A 19,300-nucleotide genomic window follows, 5' to 3' on the forward strand; every position below is an offset into this window, starting at 1 on the left:
CGCCTTGAAACACCTGGTAACGCCTCCGACATGTCTTAAAACGTAGCAGAAACCTCCATAATCGCATTGAAACGCCCTCGAAATTCCCGTAATTACCCACTCAACACATGATCGACTTTATGTTACCTTGATAATTTGAAACCCTTCAAAACGCCTTAAAATTGCTTCAGAAACTTCCTGAAACACCCTTAAAGCGTCACTGAAATGCTATCATACGCTCCTGAAACCTCTGGGAAAGCCCTTAAAGCGTTGCTGAAACCCACCGAATACTTCTGAAATGCCTCTGAAATGCTTTAAAACTCCCCTGACACCCATTGAAACGCCTGTTGGAGGCTCCTGAGACCTCTCTGAATTGGCATTTCTTTAAACTCCTTGAAACGTCCCTGATTTATCTGTAATGCTATTGGGCCCATATAGCCGAGGCGGTAAACGCATGGGTATTCAGCATGACCATGCTGAGGGTGACGAGTTCGATTCCCGGTCGGTCCAGGATCTTTTCGTAAAGGAAATTTCCTTGACTTCCTTGGGCATAGAGTATCTTCGTGCCTGCCACACGATTCACGCATGTAAAATGGTCATTGGCAGAGGAAGCTCTCAGTTAATAACTGTGGAAGTGCTCATAGAACACTAAGCTGAGAAGCAGGCTTTTTCCCAATGAGGACGTTACCCCAAGAAGAGAGAAAGAGAGAGAGAGAGCTATTGGAACGCCTCTGAAATTTCCTTAATCCCATTGAAACGCCAACGCAACCCATCGGAATACCTTAAAAGGTTCCTGAAATCTCTTGAAGCCCCTTTTTTTGGGCTGACTTGGAAAGGTAGCGTTCAAATTCTGATACAACTTTGACGTACCCGACCCCCGACAACTCCTTTTCAAAGTGCTGGCATTTGGTCAATTTTCATCCGATTTTTTTTTAAGTCGCCCTCAACCGATCATAAGTTGGAGCAAGTTTCCTTCACTAAAGTGGCCATGTAATATCCGGAACCACTCCAGAGATATTCCGGATTGTACTGCGGTCAGGAATGGAGGAAGGGTCTGTTTTGCCAAATGGCCAAAAGTGATTATTTCGTGTGTTATTGTTTTTGAGGGGCCCCGGTGGAATCTGTTGCAGGTGTTCCAGAGCGGCCACCTCAGTTGATACATACTTAAGTCATTTTTTTCTGCCCCATTCTCTCGATATCATGAAGATTGATACACCGCACGGCATGTTTTGGATCTTCTTCTTCTTTTTCTTTATGGCTCGACGTTCGCATTGGAACTAGGCTTGCCTCTCTTCAATTTAGTGCTCTTAAAGCACATCCACAGTTATTAATTGAAGGGCTTTCTTTGTCTGCCATTGCATGAATTTGTACATGTGGAAAGTATATGTGGCAGGAACAATCCCAAGTAACACAGAAAACATCTTCAGAAATCAAAACATCAAAATACGCTATATTACTGCATTATAAGTGCATTAGAAAACATCTAGTGTTATTTAGAAGATTGTTTTATGTTGGCAAATGACGAAGAGCAAACAAATTACAATGGCTTGGACACGAAAAACAATATGTTGATAATACAATTATTCTACACTTTTAGAGCATTAAGCATCAATCACCATAAAAATTTCACAGCAGTTAATATTTATGTTCCCACGGTTTGACGCGATGATCGACCTGTAGCATTTCTTTAAATCCAGGATGCCCACCGTAAAGATGAAGATTGTTATGCCTACAGGTGAAAACTCTTCAGAACCAAGTACGAGTTGAGTTCTAACGCGATCCATAGCTAGATACCATGCTGAGATGCAAAGAATAACTAAAGACCTTTCGCGGCGGACGAAAAGCAGCTGCTGTGATGGGAAGATGGACCTCTTATCAATCCCGTTATTCTGACGTGCCGTTATTGTAAAACATTCTACTCCCATCCCATGATACTGCCATTATCAATGTGCATTGTGCACAAATCTGGAAAGATCCAGCCGGTCAACTTGCACCAGCGCTACGCTCCATAAACAAGCCCTAATCATCAGCCATGATCCATTCGACGATTCACACCCACCACCGAGCTCCGATCTCGGTGATTCGTTGAATTGATTTCGTTTCCAAACTGCAGGCCTATTCTCCCAACATGCGAACAGATTCACGGATCAAGAATTGTTCCTGACATGGGTTAGTCGACTATCGTTCACTGCGAATTTGTCAATTACAACGAATTTCTGGACCACCAGAGCGTTTTGTTTTTGTTTACTGCCGATAGAATTTTGACGTTTTGACAGACAGAACCAGGTCAAGTAAATAGTTGTAATATAGTTAATTTGACGTTGTAATTATGATTGCAACATTCACTTAAATGTAAGCATGTACGAAAGATGTTATCTAGGCGTATTATTAACGCTATAACAATTTATTTATCAAACTGTTCTAAAGTTGCTCACAAGACGTATTTTTGAAGCAATTTCAACTTGCTACTTAATCGAAACAAAAACAAATCTGTTTTTCTGATTTCTCGTTTGTAAAAGAAATAAATTACAGTGCCGAGTAATAATTGAGTACACAAATAAAAAATTGAAACAAACTAAAATTCTTATTATTTAAATTTACGAATAAAAAACTGCTTTTTGTTTCTAATACTCGACTTCCCATGAACCGTAAACAGACAGTAATAAACCTTGTAGGGTAAGTGTACCAATTATGGCTATAGTACCAATTATTCGCCATAGTTAATTTTCACCGTTTAACGATGTAAATCAACAAGAACAATTTTGTGAACAACAGATCACGTTCACAAAAGATAGTCGCTCTCATTTAAACTCCACATTTTCCTCAAATCATGGTAAAAATAAATCATTTTCCTTAAAATTTCAGCTTCCTTGCACCCTTTTTCGCCATAGTGTACCAGTTATGGCTAACCCCATAAGAAATGCATGCAAATAGTGCGAAAAGGAACCGAAGTTAAAAAATATAACCATAACTGGTACAGGGTTCCTATCATTGGCACACGCTGTAATCAATACTAAAAGTAGTTTTGGCTCCGTTTCTGTATTTTTCCTGTAAAGTATGGAAACTAAGTTGTCTTTTAACTTATTGATGACATTCGTTGGTCTTCTCGTTATTTTTGTATAAATAGTTTTGCTTAGGTAGTGCCATAATTTTTACACTTACCCTACTTAAATATAATTATGATTGGAAAATAAATATTATTCAAAGTATTTTGAACAACACTGTAAGCCTCATCAATTATCTGCCATATTGTGTTTTCGTGTGGATTATGAAAAAAAAACTAAAAACGACATCAAATGGTTTATTCAAGTTGAACTTTTGAATTCAACTAAGTGGCGCATGAATTATATACGAGTGAAATTACCAGTTTCTCCATAAATCTTGAAGCGCAAATACAAAAATACTAATGCCACCAGGCATAACCCATTATTTAGTTTGCTGTCCGAGTAAAAAAAATATCATATCGACTCCATCACTTGGAGAACCTTTTTGTGTTTAAGAAGCAAATTGCATTTTTTTCGAAAAAAAAAAACAATCATTTTTTGTTTTTTTCTGTAAAACTTCTCACTTCACATACCGTCGGGCTCATGATACCGATAGGTGATATAAATGGATTCTTCAAGTTATATAACATTGAAATAGCTTAATTACAAAAGTTGAAATGATGTGCTATAATTATGTTTCTTACAGGCTATATATCTTGAAATTAACTTGATTCTGACCAACGAATGTGGATGTATTATATTAGTATTCTGCAAGTTTAACAATTAACAAATAACTTGATTCCTACCAATCAATATTATAGAGTTGATTCGATGTACCATGGGAGTACTATTGGTGTTATCGGATACGTCTTATATAACCTGCAAGATGTTTTATAAGCCGCCATTTTTTGCGCTGTTTTGATGATATAAGTGTTCAATATTAGGTTAATAATACACGAAAAAACAGGTGATTAGGTATGAATCGTGAATTTTAAACTAATATAAAACAAGTTGTGTTACTTGGGATGATACACTGTGCCCAGGGAGTTGAGAAAATTTCCCAGACCGGAACGGGAATCGAACCCGCCGTCTCCGGATTGGCGATCCATAGCCTTAACCGCTAGGCTAACTGGAGACCCCATGTTTTGATTGTGAACCAGACATGTCCTTGATTACACCCCCGTGGAACCTGTGCTAGATGTTCCGGGGTGGCCATATTGGTTGATACAGACTTCAGTCTATCGTTTCTGACTCAGTCATTCGAAATCATGAAGATTCATATGTCGCACGGCATTTATTGAAACCCTACAAATGCACATTAGAAATATAACATATTACAGGAACATCACAAATGTCTGATAAACCAAGAGAACATAGCAATTGGACAAATACAACACAGAACATAAATTTTGCCCTTTTATCCTACTGGATACCATTTTCCGAATCCAGGATGATGAGGTTTCATAATTGTTGATCCATCAGTCATCATGTAGGATAAATTGTTGAACGGTTAGTACTGGCATTTTTGTTTTCGTTTTTTTTTTTCGTGCATAATTCCACTTAATTTGAAAAATATCCAGTGAACGTCAAGATCCACTCATTCCTTATACTTCCTGTACGCACCACCCAGCATCGAAAACCGGTCAGCAGCGAGCGCCCTGCTGTGACGACTAGGTAGCGCCACAGTGCAAACTAGGTGCAGAAAAGGTAGGCGAAAATTTGGTGGCTGAATTCAGACGGGGTGAGAGAATGTAAATAAAGAAATAGAAGTAGCGAGTTAGAGAATCGGTGCCATTGCGATTTGTTGAAAGTGAATTGAAACAGTTAAATTTGGAAGTAATTAGGAGTTTTTAATTGAATTGGAAGTTGAAGGTGAAAGAATAAATAGTCCGGAGATTGCTTGAGCCAGCCGGCCTAAGTGAGGAGGTGGAGAAACTTGAGCAGGAGATGGAGAAGGACAGGCAAGCCATGGAGTTGCAGACGATCCTCCACAGGAAAAGGCTGGAGCACCAGAAGAAGCTGTTCCTGATGCGACAGGAGGCAGAAAGAGAAAGGCGCGAAATGGAGTTGGCGTACGAGAAGGAGCAAATGGAGCTGCAAGTGGCCGAAGAAGAAGCGCACCGGAAGAAGCGCGAAGAAGTGCTGGCACAGGTGCAGAGGAAGCTGGAGAAAGTGAAGCTCGATTCGGCGAGGGAAGAGGTAGCTGACCTGGATGAAGATGGAGCATCCGGAGGCGGAAAAGGAGGATACAAGGAAGGTAGGAAGTCCAAGCAAGCGAAGCCGGGGATGAAACAGCCGGAAGAAGAGGAGCCTGAGAAGCGAAAGTCGGGCAAATCGGACCGGAATCTAGCTAAACCGGCCAAAGCAGATCGCGAGGATTACCGAGGAGCCTTCAGCAAGTTCTCCACTCCGAAAGTATTTGGGATTGCACCACCCGTCCTGCAGGACATAACCTCGCTCCCACCGGTGACCAACAAGAAAACTCCACTCGGGCACCCGGAGGTGCAGAAGAAGAAGAAGAGGCCGCAGTTTGAAGAAGGCGTCGCTCTACGCTCGTACCAAGCCAGCGAACCAAGTGAAGAGGAGTCCGAAGAATCGGATTCGGAGTCGGAAGAAGAGAGTTCGTCGCAGGAAGAAGACTTCGGAATGCAATCCGAGGTAATGGCGCGTGGTCCAACGAAGGCTCAACTCTGCGCTCGGCAGTTTCTGTCGAAGAAGCTTCCGACATTCACGGGGCGACTCGAAGAATGGCCTATGTTCATTAGTGCCTACGCGACGTCCACAACGGCGTGCGGATTTTCGAACGTCGAGAATCTAGCGCGACTTCAAGAGTGTTTGAAGGGTCAAGCACTAGAAGCGGTAAGAAGCAGGCTCCTACTTCCAAGTGCAGTACCGCAAATCATCAAAACCTTGCGGATGTTGTACGGTAGGCCAGAACAGTTGCTGAACATGCTGCTGTCGAATGTGCGGAAGGCACCGTCTCCAAGAGCGGACAAGTTGGCATCGTTCATCCAATTCGGTGTAGTCGTTCAGCAACTCACCGACCATTTGGAGGCGACCGGTCTGACAGCGCATCTTATCAACCCGATGCTTATCCAGGAGTTGACGGAGAAGTTGCCGGCCAGTACGCAGCTGGAATGGGTGCGGTATCGGAGGAAGGCCCAGCTCGTGACGCTCCGGACATTATCCAACTTTCTCTCGAGGATTGTCAAGAATGCTAGCGAGATCACTCCGTATTGCGAGTCGGCGTCCTTCGCATCGGATCAAGCGTTCCGGAAGAAGAAGGGAAGAAAGGAGCAAGAAGGATTTCTGCACATGCATAGTGCCGAAGCCAGCGGAGTCGCCAACCAGGCTCCGAATCGGGAGAAGAAGCCCTGCAGGACCTGCGGCCGCTGCGATCATCGTATCCGGAACTGCGAGAGCTTCAAGAGGATGCGGTTGCCAGAAAGATGGGAGGCGGTACGGAAAGGGAGGCTCTGCTATCTGTGAAAAAAGTGAAAATTCCCCGTTTTTACTTCCAAGGTTCGAGGTCAGTGGATTACAACACTGTACAGCTTCACGTGCTGGTAGACGCCAGCCAAGATGCGTATGGAGCTGCAGCGTACTTCCGTGTGCTCACGGGAAACGGGCCAGTTTGCGCGCTGGTGATGGCGAGGTCCAAGGTAGCTCCATTAAAGATGATGTCCATCCCGAGGCTGGAGCTGCAGGCGGCGGTGATCGGATCAAGGTTGCTGCAAACCGTCGTGGAAGCGCACTCGCTGGAAATCAAGCAGCGGTTCATCTGGTCAGATTCCAGAACAGTCGTATCATGGATCCATTCGGAGCAGCGTAGATACAAACCGTTCGTGGCTTTCCGGATCGGCGAGATTCTCAGCCTCACGAAGCACAGCGAGTGGAACTGGATTTCGACGAAGAGTAAAATCGCCGACGACTTGACGAAGTGGAAGGACGGAAGCAGTTTGGAGTCAAACGGACCTTGGTTCCGAGGTCCGGCGTTTCTCTACCAGCCGGAAGAGCGGTGGACGAAGCAGGAAATGGTAGAACAAAACACGTCAGAAGAAGTACGAGCGTGTCACTTGATCCACAATAGCGCACCTGAAGAGCCGATGGTTGACGTGGATCGTATTTCCCGATGGAAAGTTCTGGTCAGGACGGTAGCATGCGTGTATCGCTTCAAATCCAACTGTGATAGGAGGCGGAGAGGTCTGGCGATTGAGTTAAATTTGGAAGTAATTAGGAGTTTTTAATTGAATTGGAAGTTGAAGGTGAAAGAATAAATAGTCCGGAGATTGCTTGAGTCGTTTCGGATTTGTTTGTAAGTAGAATAGTATTAAAAATGTATGTGATTCGATATTTATTGAGATGAATTGTAGATCAGCTGGCGAGTCCCGAGCAGTCGGATATTACCTGTGAAGAACAAAACGGGAATTAAATGGAAACTATAAAATGTAAGTTTGTAAATATTTGTGACACGTAATGATTATTAACGCAATAAATTTAGTTTTAAGCTGCTGTAAATAGAAAACACTGCTGTGGAAATTCTGTTTCTAAGTCGTCCGAACACTTCCCTTTTAATTTGTATTGCTTTAAATTCAATTTTCTAAGAGAAAATAGAACATTTGTATGGGAAGTCTGTAATCCAAATGTTGAACGCTTCAATAAGCTAGCTTATCCTAATGTTGGACGATTCCCGTCAATTGTTGAACGCTTCAAGCTTTGTTAGTAATTGATGACGTATAACCTAACATAAACCTATCATTGACCTGTTTTTATATTGGCCACCGAACCCAACATAGACCCAACAGTTATCCGAAGTGGGTTCAACAGTGATCCAACATTTGATAAAATTTGACCCGATTTTGACCCGACATCCGATAATTTTTCACTTTGGCGGTTTTTTTTTTCGGGTTTATTTGTTTTGTGTCCAGTTAGTCATTTGAGTGACAATTCATTCAAATAAGGGGGCGTCCATAAATTACGTCACGCAAATATTAGCCATTTTAAGTTGGCCCCCCCGATCCCCCTTTGTCTACCTTTTTATATAAGACCTCTGAAATTTTCGTATGGGTCGTCACACTTTGCTGAACCCCCTTCCCTCCCCACTCAAGCGTGACGTAATTTATGAACGATCCCAAGGAATCGCTTGCTATTTGAAGAGAGCTCTAGTGATCTGAAATCGTTTTAAATATAACTAAATACAAGAAATGGCTGAAAAGATTTGACTAGAAGCGAAAACGACTGAAGAAAAAAAACGCCTTTGAAAGCCTCTGAAACACCCCTGGAAACCCATGGGACCCACTCAACCCCCTAGAACTCCTCTGGAACGACTCTGAAATCCTTTGAAAACCCGTGGATCGCTACTGAAATACTCCTGGGACCGCCTTAACATTCTGAATATTGAAACCCATTGAAACTCCCTGAAACCTTCCTGAAGCCCTCTGGAACACCCATGGAACATCCCTGGAACGCCTTTGAAACCCCATGAAATGCACGGTTAGGTAAAGTGAAAAAAAATCTGGCTAAAATCGTAGGTTATGCCAGTGTTCAACAATTGGATCCTAAATGCATAATGATAGTGTGATAAGTTTTTTTTTCAAATGAAATTACAATGAAAATGTGATTTTAAACAATGTTAAACAGTTTAGGACATCCTTCCAGTTCTTATAACTATGGTGTGACTTTGATATTTGTGGTCCATTTGCCAGCAAAGCAATTTCTTAAAATAAATCTTAAGAATTGTGCAGTTTTCGTGTCATCAGCGCTACAAAATTTTCAATCGATATTTTTCACGAAAAAAAAATTTTGTAACTTTATTGGAGCAACATCATGACACACATGTATACGCATCTACATCACACGTTCACGTTGATGGACAATTATATAAGTTAAATTTATAATAACATTTTCAGAAACCATTTAACAATTGGCGAATTACCCTATTCGTAATCGTATTTCCTTTGGCCGGTTGCCTTTTCGTTCGCAACGTTGGCCTAAAAGTCTGTTTAACCCTTCAGCACGCACGCTGTTGTAAAAAGTACAACACTATCAAAAATCCTCGCTCGTCGTATACAGCGAGAGCGCGGTGCAGTTTCGGTTGCTCGATGGTTTATAAAGATAATAGAATAAATTTAAAAAAAAAAAAAAACAAAAAACGCAACGTCAATTGCTTTTATAGTTTCAGTTTTGTTTTGTTGATATTTCGGCCTCATGTCTTATGAATTGCATTGAATAATTTATTATTTTCACCGACGCTTCGGTTCGGCTATTGGACCTTCCTCAGGGCCGGACCGAAACGTCGGCGATGATAATAAATTAATCAATGCAATTCATAAGACTGTAAGCCGAAAAAACAACAAAATCAAGCTTTTATTCAGTTGAAAAAGTCATTAGCTTGAGTTATGTCTCGGAATTTATAATCCTAAGGGGGCACATACACTATACATGTCTACCAGTTGATCATTGCCTGAAATGACCTGGGGCCCATATAGCCGAGGCGGTAAACGCACGGGTATTCAGCATGACCATGCTGAGGGTGACGAGTTCGACTCTCGGTCGGTCCAGGATCTTTTCGTAAAGGAAATTTCCTTGACTTCCTTGGGCATAGAGTATCTTCGTGCCTGCCACACGATATACACATGCAAAATGGTCATTGGCAGAGGAAGCTCTCAGTTAATAACTGTGGAAGTGCTCATAGAACACTAAGCTGAGAAGCAGGCTTTGTCCCAGTGAGGACGTTACGCTAAGAAGAGAGAGAGAGAGACCTGGAAGTAGGCCATCAAAATGAGACTGATGAGATCTCATGATGCTCTATTACTCCAGAGCAATGCTAATGTAAATTTCACTTAGAAAAAAAAAAATAATTAAAAACGCATCTCTCTTTTGGCTTAGATGCCAATCCACAACACTCGCGGGAAGAGATGGGTTTGTAAAAAATGAGTGTTCACGGTGTGGTTTCGGAGTCAGTTTGGCTTTCTATTCCGCAGAATCATTACCTGTTCTGTGGTTTAGTTGGTTAAAGCGCCGGTCTAGCGAATACGAAGTCGTGGGATCAAATTCCACCAGAACGCGATTTTTTCACAAATTTCTTCTCTCAATTTGTCAATTTGCAACATTTCGTGCCTACTAACTAATTACATGTGTCCAGTATGTTTCTGACATACCAGCAAATCTGGTAAAATGCCAAAAAAAGGGCAATATGTATCATTGAATTCCAGAGATCACTGGCATTTTAAAAGTCAAGTCTGTATTTAGATTTTATCTCTTCTAAGACCATCTAAGTTCATCAGTTCGTATGTATTATTCTTCCATTACACAGGTAATTTCTCGTTGCCATGGTGGAGACAAAACCATGTGTAATAAATCTCACATACATCTCTTCGTTAACGTTTTCAAATGTTGCCTCAATTAGCTAATCGTTTCCCATTTTTTACATCTCACTTTCTATCCACAGAGTTCTAAAGCACTGTTCAATAGAAGAGATTGAACCACCTGCCCGGACCTTAAACGATATGTATGCACTGTAAGTACACATCCACGATTGTTACAAATGTCTTTCCGCATCCATCCGGTTTTTATTCTGCAAAGTTTAGAAGAGCAACCATCATGAAGAATAAGATAAAAACACGAAAAGGTTGATTAGACGAATTAGATCTGCAACTGACTCTTTTGGCATTTTTCCATGGCCCTGAAAAGGTGTGGAAAATCAGCGAATAAATAAACGACAAAATTAATGACAGCATCCATCCACACTTTCCGGAAGAGCTTCGTATCACTCATTCAGTTCAGTGTCTGTGTGGCTCTGTTGAGATAGCCCCGGCCAGAGCAAGCAATAATTGTGCCGAATTAATTGTGCAAAGTTTATCCAAGGTTCCATCCGATGATCACTGCCAAATAAACCGCAGATTTCTATGCTTATCGGACGGAGAGGTCAGTTATAGCAGCATGCCAAGCATTCCACATTCACATAGAGCTCCAAAAAAGATTCGCTCTTGGAATGGAACGCAAAAGATAAATTTAAGCGCTTTATTACGACGACGACGACGACGACGATGACGATTTTGGGGTTTCCGGGGTAAATCGTTCGAAAAGCGAGCGATTCCCAGTCGCCCGTTTGGTTTTTTAAATCTGTTGAAGCTTAATTGAATTGAAGGTTGCTTTCAGTTACTCAGTCAGTCGTCTGCTGGCCAGATTGAGAGCAGGGATTTCGGTTTAATGGAACGTTTGCTCTCATTGTGGATCGGTTTCTTCGAGAGGGAGCTTTCCGATTGCTGAGGATTTTTTTTCGCCAACGATTATTAGTTTTTGTCAGTGACGAATCGAGGTTATTTTTATACATTCGAAATCTCCCTGAAACTGCTGGCTACGACATTGAAATTTTACCATCCATTAATATACAGCAATAATTTATACAGTGATCCCTTCTAACGATGGCATATGTAGAAATGTTCAGTTATCATTTTGTCTCGACAGGGATTATGGCATGCTTTTATCTCATTATTGAATTATTCACATATCCTATATCCAATCTGCTTTTGCAAATAGGGCGCTTCGTGGAGAGAGAGATAAGGTGCTTTAGGATTAGTTAGGTTTTAGAAGATTAACATCAGAAAGTGATATATCTATAGTATGCTGAAAATTGCTTCATCGCATAAATGGATCTAATAAGAATCTCTGAGCTGCAAATTGGTGAGTCAACATCAGAGCGTCCAACATAGCTCTAGTCCATACAAGTTCCTACATCATGCATGCACGGGTCGGTCGATCGCGAAGACTGCCAGCCAAGAGCTGTGTAGGTACTTACTTACTTACTTTCAGTCTTGAGCGTGGACACCCATGGTTGTGCACAGGGCCGAATTAAAAGTTCTCCATCCTGGGCGATTGCCCATTATTGCCTTGACCTGTTGCCAGGTAAAACTTCCGTCGACTTTGTTGAGGCTGCGTTGCCATGAGCCTCTGCTGAGATGTCCTGCTGGGTTCGAATCTACGCTTGCTTGCAGATTCAGAGATTCCGTTACAGCCCTTGCGTAGAGAGTGGCCGACCCACCTCCACCTTCGCAACTGAATTTCTGGTGCGGCTTTCGTTGATATATCGATGAGGGAGCTTCACGTTGGAGATCCAATTGTAAGGAAATCATGCACGAATTACATACCGAAGGTATCTATTGATCAAGACCTGCAACCGTTGAGTGTTCTCCGCTGATACACACCAAGTTTTACTGGCGTACAGTAGCACGGATTTCACGTTCGAATTAAATTCGGATTTTAGTGTGTCGACTTATCTAAATAATTGTTTTTTCCATAAAAAAATTTTTATGTCCAGTCACTTACCAAAATCATAAGTCATAAGGAACATCATTGGATAAAAAATATAACTATCGTATGTTTGCAATTATTGAAATCAACGATCAAGACTTATAGAAATCAATATTGGTAGTTATGATTGTCATGTCGTAAGCAAAATGATATTCGTATTTATAAAGTATGTTTTTTTGATGAAATAATTCTGCTTTAACTCTAATGTCATGTGTATTGAATTACCGCGTAAGTAAAATAATCAATTTCTCTTCATCGATCACTGGAAATAAAAGGACAAGGAGCGTATTCGACTGTATTTTCATTTAAGAATGTAAGTTTTCATGGTTTGTTTTCACCATAGAATGCAGTCGAACTTGCTTCTTGTCACTTTTATAAACAACACTAGGATGAATTAAGAGGAATCGATCGTGCCACTTACGTATAATTCCATTGTTGTTGCTGATTTGGGGGAATTTATGGCACTTAAATTCAATTCATTCTGATTTCGAGTGTCCGTATGCTCCAAAACTGATCTGTGAGTAATGCTTGTTTGTCTAAGACGCAACTAGCTGGAATCCATACCCTCATTGTAAAGATTTTCATAGATTTCAATTATGTCTTTTTCACAACCATGTTTCTTATGTCAATCATAAGTTGTATACAACTATAGATATGGAACGCATTCGCAAAAACTATAAGTGAGTAATGAAGCAGAAAAATCATCCGTTCATAAGTTGCGACTTATTAAATTCCTAAGTATTTTTGCCTCAGTGTAGGAGAGCAACGTCATCAGCCAGTTCGAAGTCATTTAGGTGCTCCATGGTAATGGGCTGCCAAAGCAATCCACGATTTGTTCATGGTCAATCGCACCTACCAGGATCTCGTCGATTACCATGAGGAACAGTAGCTGTGATAGTATACATCCTTGCCTCACTCCAACGACGACCCGCATTGGATCGGACAAGACACCGCTGTGCAATTCTCTGCGCTAAAATGCCCTGTTCTGTGCTTCAATGAGGCCGATGATTTTCTCAGAGACACCCTTGCGCCTGAGGGCTCCCCACATGTTTTCGTGGTTGAGACGATCGAAAGCTTTTTAGTAATCAATGAACACCAGGTCAAGAGATTATTGGAATTCATTGATTTGGTCCAGGATGATACGTAGCGTGACAATATGGTTCACACAGGATCGTCTGCCACCGAATCCTGCTAGCTGCCGCCGGAGAGTTGCCGCCGGAAAAGTCGCGGTTTCCCATATAATGCAGAATAATTGATGCAGTAGTTGTGCTGATACTACGGGGTAAGCTTTAAGCATCTCAGCTGATATGCTATCGACCTTCGGAGCTCTGTTCGATTTCATGCTACGAATGGCTGTTCTATCTCCTGCAATGATGGAGCTTTAGTGTTGATACGGGTAATGCATTGAACCCTTGGCGGATCATGCTGAGGTGTTCATGGCGTGGCCGATACTTCCCAAAGTGCGTTTCAACTGTTCAGACGTGTCTTTCACGGTCATTGTCGCATTCATCTTAGTCCTGCAAGTATCCACTAGACAGAAATGTCTTGCCTTTTCTCTGGACAGATATGTCGCCGTTTGCAAGCAAAGCCGGCGGTGTTGAACATTTCTGTAACTTCGAGTACGTTTTGTGAACCTCTTTTTTAATTTAATTTTTGTTAACTGCTACTGCTAGCTACCTACTTAAAAACGTCTATTAAATATAGTTTGTTTTCTGTACCAAAAGTATAATTTTCGCTTACCTTGCGCGAAAGGTGTAAACGTAAGGAAATTAAGGGTTTCATTAAAAACTATACCCACAACAATTTAGCTTGTATGTAAAAACAAATTATTTCGGCTTAGTTATGCCCATGTGGCGCCCGAGCCTTCCAAATAAACGAGTAAGTAAAATAAAAACTCTAATTAATCCACCGGTGATGGCGCCTTTCTCGTGCCTTCGAAAACCCATTAAAAAAACTCAAGTGACATGTTGATGAATATCGCCCTTTCATACGTTTAACTGAAATCTGTTTCATGGCACCAAAGTGCGTCAGTTCTGTAAGTCTGCCATCTTGGACTCCAGACGTCTTTCCCATGCCAAATATACCCATATTGCATGGTTTTAGAGCCTAAAACTTCATTAAACATCCGCCATCTTGAATTTGGAGTCGCCATCTTTGATTTTGGACCACCAGCTTGGATATTCTGGTCGTCATTTTTGGACTCAGGATGGACTCCCCATATCAAATATACCCATATTGCATGGTTTTAGGGCCTAAAACTCCATCTTGAATGTTGAGCCGCCATCTTGGATTTTAGGATATTAGATCGCCATTTTGTATATTATGGTCGCCATTTTTTAGAATGCAGGCACCTTCCCCGTACCAAATATACCCATATTTCATGGTTTGAAAGCCTAAATCTTTATTAAACAGTCGCCATCTTGAAATTGGAGCCGCCATCTTGAATATATGGCTGCCATCTCGAATTTTGGGCCAACATCGTGGAATTTCTGGTCTCCAGTGTTGTCAACTATGCTAAAGGTTACAAAAATCGCCGTAGTTTGACGTATCGATAGAGCTTGGGTCAGTTTAATAGACGGCCAGTTCTACCGGTGCTGGTCCGGTTCACTGAAATTGCCATAACTCCGGAACGCCTTGACCGATCTGGACAATTTTTAATAACAAACAATGCGGTTAAATTCCAGTTCGATTTGTTGTATAATCCGAAAAATCGACCATTGGGAAGTGCCTTAAAAGTGGGGGAACTGTTTTGCGCACAGACACACATACATACGCACATACATACACACATACATACTCTCATACAGACATCATCTCAATCCGTCGAACTGAGTTGATTGGTATATCTTCTATAGAAAATTCGTTTTTTGAGTAACCATATAGCCTTTCAGTACACTTTGGTGTACGAAAAGGACAAAAAAAAAATTGCAATAAAATTTTGAGAGATTTTTTTTTCTGTATTTTAACAATTTGCTAATTCAACACTTATTATTTTTTTTAGAGATTCCTTAAGAAAATTTATAAAGAACTTTTCTAGTCAGAAATTCACAAAGTCGCACGTTACTTCTAAGGACATTTTTTTCCAAAAGTAATTTTAAACCAGTTTTGTCATGGTAAAATTATAACTCAGGGTGTCTACTACCTGGAAAAACCTGGAAAACCGGGAATCCTCAGGAAATTTATTTAACAGGGAAAAACCTGGAATACTCAGGGAATATCTTGAGTACTTAGGGAAATTTTACCCTTATAAAAAAATATTGGGTCGCATGAATAAAAACCTGGTAGTAAAAATCCATATAGAAATTTCGCTACAAGGATTTTTTTCCAGAAATTCCGTCAGGGTTTTTTTTCTGGAACTTCTTTAGAAATACCTCCTAGAATGTCTCCCAGGATTTCTTCTAAAATTCCTTCGCATTTTTGACGCTATTTTTCTTGGTATTCCTTTTTAATTATTTCTGGAAAGGTATATCTCGTGATTCCTTCCAGGATTCCTGAATTCCAACCCATTTCTCCTGAAGTTTTTCACGGGGATGCTATTTCTTCACGGAGTTCCTCCAGTGTTTTGCTCAAAAAAAATCTCCGTAGGATTTCTACCAGAATTTATCCCGAATACTCTATAAGAATTTCTTTCGGGATAAAACGTGTTTTTTTCGGCATTCATCATGGAAATTTTATGCGATTCCTTCCGGTGTTGCTCTTGGGACTTCACCAGAGTTATTCTTGGGGTTTCTACTAAAGTTCCTCCAGGGGTTTCTGAAGGAGTTTTCACGAATTTACTGCAAGAGTTCCTCAATCATTTTTTTTCTGTGATATCTTCAATTGCTTTGGGCTTTTTTCGAGATGTTCTTCCTGGTCCCCTACAGAAATTTCATTAAAGTTGGTGCGAGGTTTATTTTGAAGTTTTACCTGAGATTTCTCGCGGAGTATCTCCTGGAGCTTCTCTCAGAAGATTCCTTCCGATATTGGTCATGAGATGTCTCTCAGAATTTTTCTTAATTTACCCTGGACTTCCTCCTAAAATTTTTTTTCAGAGTGCCGTATGGGATTTCCACAGGAGTTACTGCTGATATTTCTCATTGAATTCTTCTCTTGCATTCTTTCCGAGCCAAGCTGTTCCTTGTAGTTGTACCGGATTTCTTGTGAACTACCTGAATTTTTTTTACAGATATTCTCTGCATTATTTCCAAAATTTTTCCCGGAATCTTTATCAGAAATTGTCCCCAGATCCTGGAAACTCCTTTAGGGATTTTACCCAAAGTTATTGCAAGGATTCTTCTACGGGTTGTCCTCAGAATGTCTTCTTAGAAGAGTTACTAAATACCTTATAGGAAATCTTGGAGAAATATTCGAGGGAATTCAAATAAAATCTTGCGAGAAACTCCGCAAAGTGTTATTGAAGAAATCTTGACACCTGACACCTCGACAACCTGAGAAAAAATGAAACATCTCGAAAAAAAAGTTCTATGGATAAAAGTAATCCCGAGAAGAAATACTAAGGACATCCAAGGAGGAATTCTGAAAACTTCATTGAATCCTGAAAGCAGCTACGAAGTTCCGCGAGGATAACAAAAGATATATCGGAAGACTATCGGTAAAAAACCCGAAATAAACTATTGGATAGCTATCCCGGAAAACCACCAAAAAAAGACACGGAAACTGGATTCAGCCGGCGACTGTACCGATTGAACGAAACTTAACACGGAGTGGCTACGTATAAGAAGCTATTCTCGTAAAAAAAAATCATCGCTCAGAGCGGGAATCGAACCCGGGCTCTAACCACATGGCTACGAGGCTCAACCAATGACATTCTTGAAGAAACTTTGAATAGTTTTGGATGGATCTTCAGGAGGAATTCAGCGAGAATATCTGGAAGTATATCGGAAAACCTTTGCAAGAAATATCGTCGTACTCAAACTACTTCTACTACTACTACTACTACTACTACTACTACTACTACTACTACTACTACTACTACTACTACTACTACTACTACTACTACTACTACTACTACTACTACTACTACTACTACTACTACTACTACTACTACTACTACTACTACTACTACTACTACTACTACTACTACTACTACTACTACTACTACTACTACTACTACTACTACTACTACTACTACTACTACTACTACTACTACTACTACTACTACTACTACTACTACTACTACTACTACTACTACTACTACTACTACTACTACTACTACTACTACTACTACTACTACTACTACTACTACTACTACTACTACTACTACTACTACTACTACTACTACTACTACTACTACTACTACTACTACTACTACTACTACTACTACTACTACTACTACTACTACTACTACTACTACTACTACTACTACTACTACTACTACTACTACTACTACTACTACTACTACTACTACTACTACTACTACTACTACTACTACTACTACTACTACTACTACTACTACTACTACTACTACTACTACTACTACTACTACTACTACTACTACTACTACTACTACTACTACTACTACTACTACTACTACTACTACTACTACTACTACTACTACTACTACTACTACTACTACTACTACTACTACTACTACTACTACTACTACTACTACTACTACTACTACTACTACTACTACTACTACTACTACTACTACTACTACTACTACTACTACTACTACTACTACTACTACTACTACTACTACTACTACTACTACTACTACTACTACTACTACTACTACTACTACTACTACTACTACTACTACTACTACTACTACTACTACTACTACTACTACTACTACTACTACTACTACTACTACTACTACTACTACTACTACTACTACTACTACTACTACTACTACTACTACTACTACTACTACTACTACTACTACTACTACTACTACTACTACTACTACTACTACTACTACTACTACTACTACTACTACTACTACTACTACTACTACTACTACTACTACTACTACTACTACTACTACTACTACTACTACTACTACTACTACTACTACTACTACTACTACTACTACTACTACTACTACTACTACTACTACTACTACTACTACTACTACTACTACTACTACTACTACTACTACTACTACTACTACTACTACTACTACTACTACTACTACTACTACTACTACTACTACTACTACTACTACTACTACTACTACTACTACTACTACTACTACTACTACTACTACTACTACTACTACTACTACTACTACTACTACTACTACTACTACTACTACTACTACTACTACTACTACTACTACTACTACTACTACTACTACTACTACTACTACTACTACTACTACTACTACTACTACTACTACTACTACTACTACTACTACTACTACTACTACTACTACTACTACTACTACTACTACTACTACTACTACTACTACTACTACTACTACTACTACTACTACTACTACTACTACTACTACTACTACTACTACTACTACTACTACTACTACTACTACTACTACTACTACTACTACTACTACTACTACTACTACTACTACTACTACTACTACTACTACTACTACTACTACTACTACTACTACTACTACTACTACTACTACTACTACTACTACTACTACTACTACTACTACTACTACTACTACTACTACTACTACTACTACTACTACTACTACTACTACTACTACTACTACTACTACTACTACTACTACTACTACTACTACTACTACTACTACTACTACTACTACTACTACTACTACTCAAACAGATATCTCGTGAAAGAATCCTGCGGAAAGCCAGGAAGAAACTTTGGAAGAAATTCCAGGAATTACGCTTATAAATCTTGAAAGAATTTTTGAAGAGTAGGGGAACTTACGTATTTTCGACAGTTTTGTTCTCTTCGTCATGGGGTTTTTTTGAAACCTGTTGAACTCGGACTTGGTATCAAATCACATAGGGTGCCTGTACCAGTTATCGCACTACCTAAGAAAAACCATTTCTACAAAAATAAGAAGAAGACCGACGAATGTAAAC

The 19,300-nt window shown here is 40.2% G+C and overlaps 1 protein-coding gene across 3 annotated transcripts in view; it reads left to right on the top strand.

Moving 5' to 3' along the window:
- LOC109404827 (relaxin receptor 2) overlaps window positions 1–19,300 on the top strand; it is a 354,324-nt gene that overhangs the window by 178,181 nt on the left and 156,843 nt on the right. For all 3 annotated transcript variants that reach the window (XM_062857075.1, XM_062857076.1, XM_062857074.1), the window contains one exon: window positions 10,414–10,482. In XM_062857075.1, coding sequence (XP_062713059.1) covers window positions 10,414–10,482 — 69 coding nt within the window. The remainder of the gene's footprint in view (window positions 1–10,413; window positions 10,483–19,300) is intronic.

Source organism: Aedes albopictus, chromosome 3, assembly GCF_035046485.1.
Source record: "Aedes albopictus strain Foshan chromosome 3, AalbF5, whole genome shotgun sequence".
Classification (NCBI taxonomy): Eukaryota; Metazoa; Arthropoda; class Insecta; order Diptera; family Culicidae; genus Aedes; species Aedes albopictus.